Source organism: Amblyomma americanum, chromosome 8 (assembly GCF_052857255.1).
Source record: "Amblyomma americanum isolate KBUSLIRL-KWMA chromosome 8, ASM5285725v1, whole genome shotgun sequence".
Taxonomy (NCBI): domain Eukaryota; kingdom Metazoa; phylum Arthropoda; class Arachnida; order Ixodida; family Ixodidae; genus Amblyomma; species Amblyomma americanum.
Window position 1 is genome coordinate 111,385,076 of NC_135504.1, and position 12,294 is coordinate 111,397,369.

At 45.3% G+C, this 12,294-nt stretch overlaps 1 protein-coding gene across 1 annotated transcript in view; it reads left to right on the forward strand.

Moving 5' to 3' along the window:
• Positions 1 to 11,568, forward strand: part of LOC144100628 (uncharacterized) — a 34,343-nt gene extending 22,775 nt beyond the window's left edge. Inside the window, exons 2-3 of the mRNA XM_077633515.1 lie at positions 7,893 to 8,058; positions 11,195 to 11,568. Coding sequence (XP_077489641.1) covers positions 7,893 to 8,058; positions 11,195 to 11,317 — 289 coding nt within the window. The 3' untranslated portion in view covers positions 11,318 to 11,568. The remainder of the gene's footprint in view (positions 1 to 7,892; positions 8,059 to 11,194) is intronic.
• Positions 11,569 to 12,294: the final 726 nt, after the last annotated feature.

Genomic DNA, 12,294 nt, shown 5'->3' on the forward strand with positions numbered 1-12,294 from the left:
TCACCTTTCACCCTCGAGGGAAAAAATGGAGTTTCTTACAGTGGATGGTTGTGTTGTTACTGATAAATCAGAAATCGCTAACAGATGTAATGCCTATTTTCATTCTGTATTTAGCCCTTCTAACTCTATGCCCCAGAATTCAATAAGCGGATTATGCTCCAAACCGTCTGACACACCCGCTATTACATTGTCCCATGAAGGAATATTTTCCCTCCTCCTTAATTTAGATACAAAAAAGTCTTCCGGTCCTGATTCTATTCCTAATGAGTTCCTAAGAAGATACGCGGAATGGATCGCAAAATATTTAATTATCATATTCAATGCATCACTGAAGCAACATTCCTTGCCAAATGACTGGCTGCAGGCTAGGATAGTTCCAGTACACAAATCTGGAAGCAAGCACGTTCCCGACAATTACAGACCTATTTCTATCACCTGCTCCTGTTGCAAGATGCTTGAGCACGTCGTGGCAAACTGCTTATCCAAATATCTTGAGGACACGAACAAACTAAATCCCAATCAACATGGTTTCAGGCGGAAGCTCTCTACTGTTACCCAACTTGTTGAAACACTGCATGATTTTTCAAAAGCCTTAAACAACAGAGACCAAGTGGATGCAGTTTGCCTAGACATGTCTAAAGCATTCGACCGTGTACCCCATGATGAACTTCTTAACAGGCTCATTGACTTAGGCATAAACACAGATATTGTGTACTGGATTAAAGCTTACCTTACTAATAGAACCCAGTATGTGGAGGTAGACGGTGCGAAATCTGACGTCCTGGGTGTACCCTCAGGTGTCCCTCAGGGGTCTGTGCTGGGGCCCATATTATTTTTATGCTATGTTAACAACATCGCAGTCTCACTTCCTCCTCAAATAACAGTCCGGCTATTTGCGGATGACTGTTTAATATACTCAATCATATCAAAGCCAGAAGACCAGCTCACATTAAATTTGGCGTTGAACTCCATTAATCAATGGTGAGCAGCTTCTAGAATGAAAATTAATTATACGAAAACATCATATATTACACTGACAAACAAAACCAAAAATATTTTTTCATTTGGTTATGAAATAGATGGGCGGAATATAACATGTGTCAACTCCTTTAAGTATTTAGGTGTCACTATATCATCTAATCTAAGTTGGAATTTACATATTGACAACATATGTTCAAAAGCTGAAACTAAGTTGTGGTACCTTAGAAGAAAACTGAAACTTGCATCCACAAAAGCAAAACTAACTGCCTATCTCGCGCTGGTACGTCCGACACTGGAATATGCAAGCGTCATATGGGATCCGTATCAGTCAAATCAAACGTATAAGATTGAAAAAGTTCAAAGAAGGGCCGCCAGGTTCATTCTGTCAAAATATAGATATACTGATTCCGTGACTGACATGCTGCAAGAATTACAACTTCCTTCACTGTCGAAACGAAGGAAGATCGCCAGGCTAAAATTTCTTTATCTTTTGCGCAATAATCACTTCAACTTAAACACAAGCTGCTATTTGCAACAGCGTTCGTGTCGCCCTGTAAGAAGCTCCCACAGTTACCAGATTACACCCATGATGGCCCGTATTAACTGTTTTAAATACTCCTTTTTCCCCAGAACAATAACAGAGTGGAATTCCCTGCCTCAGACCTTTCTGCAAATAGACAATCTCCCCCAATTTGAAAATTGCTTGTACCGTCACTTACCTGAATAGACATCCTTGTAATTTTGTTTTTCTTTTCATACGTTTTGTTTCCCTACTGCTATTTTATGGTTGTAAGCTAAAATATTTACCCGCTAGCGTTTGTGCTTTAGGTCTGTATCTGCAGTGCAGGACAGCTGTGTTGCGATGACTGTCGTTTTCAATTTGACTATTTTGAATTGTGCACTGTTCATACTTGTGGCTGTGTGACATAACTTACATATGTATCTGTTTTCACCCTGTAACGGCCTACGGCTGACAGTATCAATAAATAAAATAAATAAAATAAATAAATATTATGGTAGAGTCATCTGCGTATAGTATACTATTGCAATTCTTTAAACAGGGCGGTAAATCATTAATGCCGAGCAAAAACAATGCAGGGCCTAGAATAGAACCTTGTGGAAGACCCTTGTTAATTAAAGCTATGTTAGGTGCGTGATCATTAACAGAGACTATGTCCTCTCGGTCACAGAGAAAGCTCTTCAGGAGCATTAGGGGAGGTCCAGTGATACCGTATGATTCTAGTTTGTGAAACAAGATGGAGTGATTGATGGAATCAAATGCTTTACTAAAATCTATGTATACTGCTCCTCAGAACATTCTTTTATCTATAGCCAGCTTAACGTAATCCATGAGAGACACTATCGCAGTATCTGCAGATAGTCCGCGGCAAAAGCCGTGGTTACTATCTGTCAATATGCGAAATTGTTCAGTATAACTTGACAACCTTATTTCAATTTTTTTTCTAAAATTTTGTTCAAAAAGGGAAGAATTGCAATTGGGCGATAATTATTTGCCAGAGCTGGATCACCTTTTTTGAAGACCGGTATTATTTTCGCTATGTTGAGCTGCTTGGGATAACTGCCACATTTAAAAACGAGGTTTCAGATGTGGCTGAGGACTGCTGCAAGCAATGATAGGGTACTTTTCACATGCTTTCCATGGATATTGTCGACGCCGGGGCCGGTCGTCTTTAAATTAGCAATTACGGATAGAACTTCGTCTGGACACGTGGGGGTAAGAAAGAAGGAATGAGGGCAGCGCTCAAGAGAAGCTGCGCACAACGAAAAGAAAGGATAATTAGATGAATTGATAAAATAGTTGCTAAATGCATTCGCTATTTCCTTGGGATCAGAGAAAGTAACACCACCGTGAAAAATAGATTTAACGACATTAAGTGACTTAGGAATGTTCAGAAATTCGTCAGGCAGCTGCCATTTTCGTTTGGACTAGTTAGTATGCCTGGATAACTGGTTTTCATAATAACATCGTTTAGCTTTCTTTAGAAGCTATGTTAGTATACTGGAATACCTTTTTGTATTTTGTCTTCAGGAAGCATCACTACAAACAACTGTTTGGTACAGCCATGGGTGCTTCCGTCTCCGTCGTGAGAGCAAACATTGCTCCAGAACGCATTGAAGCAGAGGCACTTGGTTCATTTCATCCAGCCCCTAAACTGTTTCTCCGGTACGTCGATGATTGTTTCTGTGTGATTCGCCGACAGGATGCAAGCCATTTCTTCGAGCACCTGAACTCCTTTCAGCCGAAAATACAATTAACCAAAGAAGAAGAACAGAATGGCGCCATTCCTTTCCTAGACGTACTTGTGCAAACAACAAGCAATGGGTTCGCAAAGTGCGTGTTCCGCAAGCCCACTCACACTGGTCGGTACCTGAGTTTCCATTCGGCGCACCCTGCCGCGCATAAACGCTCCGTTGCATCCGCACTTTTCGGCCGCGCTTTCCGCTTTTGTTCAAGCCCGAGGACACTCAGATCCGAACTAAAAATCGCGAGGAAGGATCTTGCCAACAACGGGTACCCGAAAAATATGATAATGACTGCAGAAAGCCTCTGTTCACGTCGAAACGTGGTAACAACGGCCACCGAAGAAAGAAGCAAGCGGGCAAGCATCCCCTACACTCCAGGAGTCAGCGAGGCCTTAGCCAGGGTCTTCAAGGACTATAATGTCCACATCGCCCACGTGCCGCCAAGTAAGCTGAAGCAAAAACATGTCAGAGTTAAAGACCGGGTTGAAAGAAACGGATTCCCCGGAGTGGTGTACAAGATTCCCTGCAAGGACTGCAAAGCTGCATACATCGGCGAATCAGGCAATTTTATTCGGCGCTTAAAACAACATCAAAATGACGTCGCCAAAGGCGGCACAAAAGAAAATGTCTTGGCTGAAGACTATCTAGCTGCATCACATGCCATCGATTGGAACAACGCCTCAGTCATCGCGACGGAGAAGTATTTATCGTCCCGCTTACTTCAAGAATCACTTTAAATCCAAACGGCACCATATATTTTGAAACGAACGAGGGGCAATCTTCCTGAGATTTACGCATGCTCATTACGCCACTTGCACCGTACATAAGTCACCACTTTCGCCCATCTGCTGCCATTGTGAAGAAGGATCTCATACGAGCCCCTAAACGTCTTTGTTTTTTTCCTTTTTTCTTTTTTGGCGAGTGCTGCTTTTTTCTGTTATTATGGAATACCTTTTATATCTCAAGTTAAAACGAAGATTGAACGGCTGGCGTTTAGTTTTCTTATACATGCCTTCTTTTTTCCTCAGAGAGTTTAACAGAGCAGTAGTTATCCACGGGGAAATGGGGGTATTATATTTTCTCGTGGAAGATTGGAGCGAAGTGCATTCATTGATTGCTGATGTAATTATTTTCGACAGCTCATGAACAGCCACTTCTGGGTCCAAGAGACCCAAAATGTATTAAAGATCAGTATTAGACATGGTTTAAATATATTTTCTGCTATCAAAAGCTGACTTTTTAGTAGACTTGTAGTTACTGCAACGGGATGATAGTGCGTAAAGAAATACCGAAAAATGATCACTGACATCACACTCTATCACACCAACCGGAGGAGCAGTGGGAAAATTGGAGAGAATATGATCAAGTAATGAATGCGAACCATGGTCAGTACAACGCGTAGGGGTGCTAATTAAGTTTGCATAACCATAGCTGTAGAAACAGGTCGTGTAGTCGACGCAGATCGGATTAGTCACGTCAAGCATATTGATATTAAAATCGCCCTTAATGTAGACATTTTTATCTTGGAGTGATAGTTTATGGAGTGCTAGTTCAAAAGCCCGGCAGAATTCAGACGCATCATTTGAAGGGGACCTATATATAGCGCCGCATATAACCTTCTGTGCGTCACCAGTAGACCGGCAATCAATTTCTATCCAAACCCATTCGCATTAATTCACATTCAAACACAAATCAAGGCGTCTTTTGTAGGCAATGTGCTTTGAAATGTAGATAGCCGAACCGCCATAGGGGTTATCAACACGGTGTGCGTATTGGCATGAATAGCCACGAAAAGCATACAAATATTTATCAAGGGATGATAGCCAGGTTTCAGAAAATGAGATGGTGGAAAATTCGTGCTGAAGGGAAGTAAGCAAAGCGGTTATGCTATCGTAATTCTTCCGTAGTCTACGAGCATTGATGTGGATGGCAGACAGACGTTTAGATTCGGATAAGATCGAACGAGCACCTTCCGGGGAAAATGATGCCATGATGGTGGTTAGAAATATGTCGAACGCCAGCACCAGTATGTCTATTCACGGAAAATGTCAAGGTCGTCTACATTATTTATCCGAGGAAGGTCCACAAGAAGGCCCATTTGTTTTCCTCCTTTAGCTTTTGCGCCTTCGAAAAAAGGTCTTTGTTATCAGGTGAAAGATGCTCATTGACATAAAAAGGAGCCTCCTACGTTTGAGGGAAACCCATGCATGTCGTTGTAGAAAGAGTTTTCCTAGCTTTTGCAAGGAATTTTGCCTTCGTGTTTCGTGAGAGGAAACAAACAATTATTTTTTTTTCATTCTTGTTGCGAGCTGGAACCCTGTCTTCAGAATTTACGGGGCAGTCAATCTCGCTGCCGAGATCCCCAAGGACCTTGGTGCAATCTTCGCCCTGAGTCACAGGGACACCTCTGATTTCAAGATTGTTCAGACGCGAATATTGTTCCAGGTGGGCAACCCTGCGCACGAGGGCCTCATTGCTATCCTGCAATTTCTTGTTCTCGGCAGCAAGACTATTGTCCGATTATTTATGGTTTCAAACTCGTTGCTCATGAACTCGAGATTTTTTCAGCTCATCAACCTCATTTTGAAGTTTTTTGAAGTTCCTTGAGAGTATCATCACTGCGCAAGGCAACGAAACTTTTCACAGTGTCAAGTACATCAGTGAGACTTTTCAGTTTTGCATCGAAGGATAATTTAAGTTCCTCGAGTTCCTTAGCGACCACAGCAACAGTGGGAGCCATAACCCAATGAGCGATCTGAGACTAGAGGCCCAAAATCAGTATTTGTAGAAAAGTGGGTACAAAGATGTGCATTTACGTGGACAAAAGATGGATTGCTGGTTAGCTCGGGAAGGTAGCCGGACCATAGTCACAGATCGCTCCCCAGTGAATGACCCGCGGCGTCGATGGCAGCCATATTATATAGCAGCCAGACAGTGCTAAAGGTGGCGCTCCGCGGCAGCGGGGGACTTGCGTGTGCTGACGCTAGCAGTCCGAATGGACGTGCCTTCAATGCGCGCGTGTCAGCAGTCACGAACTCAGTTGACGACGCGCAAGATGCGTAGCGTAAAGCAGGACAATCTGGACAAAAGATGGGTCGCTGGTTAGATCTGGAAGGTAGCCGGACCGTAGTCACAGATCGCTCCCCAGTGAATGGCTCCCAGTAAATGGGGCAGAGAAGAAAGGTGCTTCGAAAGTGAAGATAGGTGGGCGACCAAACACAAGAAAAAACGGGGAGAAGCTGGTTGTTCGTTGCACGGCAGTATTGTAGGCCAGGGTGACAAACGGGAGCATGGCGTCCCGGTTGGTGTGGTTTGGGTGGATATACGTGGACAGCATATCTGACAGGCTGCGGTGAAACCGTCCGATGAGCCCATTGGTATAGGGGTGATAGGATGAAGTTGTTTTATAGAAGGTTGGATGCGTGAAGAACTTCGCCAAGGACGCTGGAGAGGAAGGAATTGCCGCGGTCACTGATAAAAACACGTTGGGCTCCATGGAGCAGAAGTATGGCGTTGAGGAAGAAATGGGCAATCTAGGAGGCTGGTCGGGACAGAACGGGGGCCGTTTCAGCGTACCTAGCTAAGTGGTCGATGCCTGTGACGATCCAATGGTTACCCGATGGCGTTAGTGCTAAGGGACCGTAGAGGCCAATCCCAACGACTTCGAAGGGCGAGAAAGGACAGGGAAGAGGTTGTAGAAGGCCCGCAGGAGGAGACGTGGATCATTTGTGGCGTTGGAAAGGGATGTAAGATATTTGACGACAGAGGTGTAGAGGCCAGGCCAAAAGAAACGGCGCTTGAGACGGTCATACGTTTTCTCGACTCCTATGTGGCCGGCCGTGGGGTCGCCACGAAGCGCCTGCAAACTTCACGGCGAGGAGAACGGGGAATGAATGGTACCCGGAAGTCACACAGGGGACTATGATTGGAAAATGCAAAGTGCGCATGGGGGAAACTTCAGAACACAGCTTGGCTTAAAACAAAGTTGTCCCAGAGCTTTAGAGAAAAAATCTTTCAAAAAGGAAGCCGGACGTCGGCTTTTGGTAAGCTGCGTGACTGCCTTTTAACTAGAGGAAAGCTGCTTTCTGTTATAGTTAGCATCGGGTATCAACATCGAAGACGCGCTGGGAAGAATAGACTTTTAACACGGACGTTAGAATTCGGCGTGTAGAAAACGAGAGACACAAATTTGCATAATTTAAATTCCGTGCATGTACCGCAACACGAAGAGTCGCTTCTTTTTTCGGTAGTTTCGACGACCTCCGACAAGATTCGTAGCTTGAGAGAAAAAAATGCCCCAACTAGCCTTTCTTTCGTCGTTAGTAAAGCTTGTCCCAGGTTTTCTGCGGTGCTTTCTGTCCCTCATAAGGTACATTTTTTTTTCAGGAACGAGTACAATGAGGAGCTCTGAGCAGAGTTGTTGTCCTTAATTACAAGACTATAACGTTCATATTAAACCTATCAACTTCGCACCACTCCCTGCACAACGAAATGACTATTGCCAAAGATTCCCTAGTATGAATGTTTTGTCACCGTCTTTTCTCACCAGAGGGTGGTTTTGCTAGAGACTAGCAGTCAGAATGCTTTGAATATGTTGAAGCCTTTTAACTATTCAGTTTTGAGCCAGGGATTTATCTCCCGCGCAGAACTCGGACGGCGCCATCGCTCTGCTTCTGGGTCGCGTTCCGAGCCTGTCGACGGCCATCCAAGAGTGGGTCGCAAGAAGGCGCAGCAGACCCTGCGGACACGCACGTTCACGTGGTCCTCTTACACTGGCAACAACAAGGAGGAACTGCAGATTCAAAGGCCCAGGTGAGGCTTTTCACAACGCCACCTAGAAGGGCAAGATTACCGCTAACAGAAAATGACTCAAGTGCAAAAAAGAGCAAAATCAGGACGAATGACAGAGCAGAGACAAGCGCATGAGCTGAACTTCCGACAGCTTTATTATTAGCGGTTCACTGATATTTATGGGTAAGTACCTTCAGAGGTTAAGAAATGTACAAGTGCGCAAAAAGGCTGTCTCTAGCGCAGTAGGAGCCGTGCTGACGCAATAAGTCGAGTGATCCCACAAACTCGAGAATTTCTCGCGTGGCCCGTTCTTCGCTCTAAATAAGGTACGTGAATGAAAAGACTATGACAGTTTTTTTGCTAGTCACTATTTGACCTGCCCTGAGGCAAGGAACCTGGCCGGACCTTCAAATTACTGTTCTCATTGATACAAGCAAAGAGAGTGTCACGTATTCGAGCAGATAGCTGGGTTTGGGGAGGATTGTGTCATCAGGGCTTTTATTGTTTCATCTGATAAAGAGCAGAATTTTGAGCATGCCCATATGATTCCTTCTAATCGGACAAACTATCCTGTCCGAAGCAAAACGCTTACACTGAAGTCGGAAGGTAAACGCTTGTTCATGTCTCTGCTACATCTTTCGTCCTTATTGTGGTTATCTTTTGCACAGCAGTCATTTTTTGTCATGGTCCAAAGAGCCTAGCTCATCAGAAAGGTCAAGAAGGCTCCTGCGCCACTACATCTCCAAGGCACCTACAGCGCGGTGGTCGTATCAGAGTATGAAATTCACACGCCCGGCCGCGAAAGACGGCTCTGCGCAGGTTAATCTCACTTGAGGGACGTATAGCCGACGCTGAGGCCTTGCGTGCCTATACGTTTTATACATCTTGCACCTCGTTGTACCAATTAACGCTGTTAGTCCTTTTGTTCCTGCTTTCCTTCAAGCCCCTGTCTGTTTTATTTCAGTTCATTTTGGGAAAAAGTCTTACAGCTAAACCTACACGCTAACACTTCAGGCAGAATGGTTCATGTGCAAGGCATGTGTTTGTTCAGTGAGTTTTGGAGTGGTCTGTCTTTTGCGCTTATACGTCATACAAATCGCGGGTTCGGTGGGTGGCTGTTATTGCTGTTTTGTTCACGAATATGCTCGCACATGCTTTTATGGGCCGCCTAAACTTTCAGTTACTTGCACGCTTCAAGGAACTTTCAGTTACTTTCACGCTTCAAGGAAGTAAATTAATGAACAGCCTTTGCTCTTATCACTGCAGTTACCTTCTTTGCTTGTTCAAAGCACGACAAGATCAACAGCGATTAGAAGGAAACCTCCTAATCGTATTAATAATGTCAGAAAGCAACGTGCCGCCATACCATCTGGTGCAAATAAGCCTGAATCATGTATAATGAAAATGTAAATGAAAATAGGTTTTTGAGGAAAGGAAATGATGCAGTAATTGTCTCACATATGTCGGTGGACACCGGAACCGCGCCGTAAGGCAAGAGAGCAAGGTGGGAGTGAAAAAAGAAAGGAAGAAAGAGGCTTCGTAGTGGAGGGCTCCGGACTGATTTCAACCACCTGGGGATATTTTAACAGGCACTGACACCAAACAGCACACGGGCGCCTATTGCTTTTCGCCTCGATCGAAGCTGCACCGCCGTGGTCGGTCGGATTCGAACCCGGATACTCCGGCTCAGTAGCCGAGCGCCATAACCACTGAGCCATCACGACGTGTTGTGTAATTTGACATTTCATGTTTCCAACATCCCCAGGAAGCCAGCCGTGTATGTTCGAGCATTGAAAAGGGCGTTGAAAAGCTGACTGCAGCCCTGGATCATTAGCTAATTATTCTGCTCCAGGAGCCAGCTGGAGAGAGACACATGAACTACACAATAACAAGCACCATACTTGCAAACCCTGGCCAGCAGTTACTTTTTAGTTTCGCTCTGTTTGCACCAGACCACAATGCTAAGAGCGCTCACATTCATCTTAATTATGCTCGAGAACAACTCTATCAGAAAAAAACGTAGTGGCCACAGTGGCTTCAACAGTGCTGAATGAAGAGTCCTGAAGAGTTTTGCCTGTGATACAAATCTCGCCGTCACATTTAACCCGAGAAAGCCTGACGTGCCTTTCCTTTTCTCTGCTCTATGTTTTGCAGCATCGGTGGTTTGCACGCGCTGGCCTGACTAGCTTTGTTTGCTGAAGGGCCGCTGTATATTTCCCTACATTTAGCAAATCTCACATCAGATATACATCACATCACCATACATGTGTGGGCGGAATGTCATGGTGGAGGACTATCTTTTGCATTTGCATACGCGCAGAAATAGAAATAACTAGGCGGATGAAGTTTACAGGACAGAAGAAAGTAAAAACCACATTCTACTCACATGTCCACTGCTAGCTCGAAGGGTGTGTTTGCATTGACATTGTGGAAGTTAATCAACTATTCTAGTCTGTACCTTGCATTGCCTTATGAACACTGCAGGCCTGCAATGTTTATAATCCATGAACACAAATAGTATAGGGGGACATAAACGCTTTTAGGACCATCAAAGCGCTGAAGAGACTAGGAGAAAAACGGACACACCTTGCGTTTTGTGTCCGCCTTTGTCTTCTGTTTCTAGCGCTTTTTTGATCCTATAATGCACAATCAACTAGCCCAAACACTCCCGCCGCTGCTGAGAAGATTGTAAAGTGAAGAGCCCAGGCCAGTGCAACTGAGTGTAACCATATTCTCAGTAAACACATGCGCTAGGAGGGTAGCAAGAAAAGAAGGAATAAGTCGCCGCGGTGGCTCAGTGGTTATGGCGCTCGACTCCTGGCCCGAAAGACGCGGGCTCGATCCCGGCCGCGGCGGTCGAATTTCGATGGAGGCGGAATTCTGGAGGCCCGTGCGCAGTGCAACGTCAGTGCACGCTAAAGAACCCCAGGTGGTCGAAATCTCCGGAGGCCTTCTCTGCGGCGTCCCTCATAGCCTGAGTTGCTTTGGAACGTTAAACCCCTATAAACCACAAAAGAATAACTAAAGTGCCATTCCTGTACCTCGTACTGTCGTACCTCCTACTGTCACATAAACACAGAAGAGGCTATTTTTCTCCCTGTTTACCGCGTTATTGTGGGCCACGTTCGTAACCAAACAACTCTTTCCTTTCACGCAGCCTTCCTCTGGGCAGCGAGAGCTACGTGGTGAGCCAGGGAGCTGCGTCACGTCCATGCTGGTGGCCACAAGCACACCCAGCGGGCCGGCCTCCCGGACTCTAGAAGTAAGCCACAGCTCGTAGCTGCGCAGGTCGCGCCTCAGCATCGTCGCCAAAGACGTGCGGTCCTCGTGCGGCGTCACGTGCACCACGTCTCTGGACGACGCGACGACGCCCAGCGCCTCCGGTTTGCCCAGCATCATGATCACGAGCTGCGGAGGCATGTACGCCGGGAATGATTGGGGAACACATCTACTCTAAAGTGTTGAGGGCTATAAAGGACATTTTGTGCAACGTCAGTGGGCTCACGTCGCGACCGATGGCCTGCTGGTCAAGTCTCCAGAGAATGAGTGACAGGTCCCAAAGACACCCCGTGGACTGAGTGCGTCATTAAAGTTAAATTGTCCTGGTGACTGTCACTGACAGTTTTTGGCAGTGATTTGTGCTTCGCAAGGCAAGCGTGGAGGTTCATTACTTCAAACCTTAAGTGGTGATTTGTGGTTGAAGTCGGACGGATGTTCTGTTTCAGGATATTGGCCGAAGTAATATGGTAAACAGAGGACTCATCACAAACGTGGCAAAGCTTTCTCTAAAAAAAGAAACGTTTTCCTGGTCAAGAGAAACCTAGCTTGATTGTAGTGTCATTGCTTGTATCACACCTCGCCAGTCTGTTGGGACCACCTGCACGCATTGGGCTTAAAATACATCATTCAAGTGTCAGTCGTGGTTTGAATGAACATGACACTTTTGTAGGGTGCGTTTAATTTCCAAATTAGTGGTCCTGGCTGCTGTTACGTTCGCAGTTGAGGGCGGTGGCAGTCTGTAGTTTGCAAACGACAGATTTGTCAGATTAATGTGGAAGGCGAAATTAAGACGAAGCACAATGGTTTGCCATTGCCTTTTGGTATATGCGAAGTCGTGATCTGGCTTGCGTTTAAATGCTTCGAACGATACAGGTCGACTGAAAAATGAAACCCGCTTATTCGAATCACTGTAGGAAGCTAAACGCGCTTACGTAAGTCATCGATCCATGCTGCCTGTTTAGAGCCTAGATTAAAACG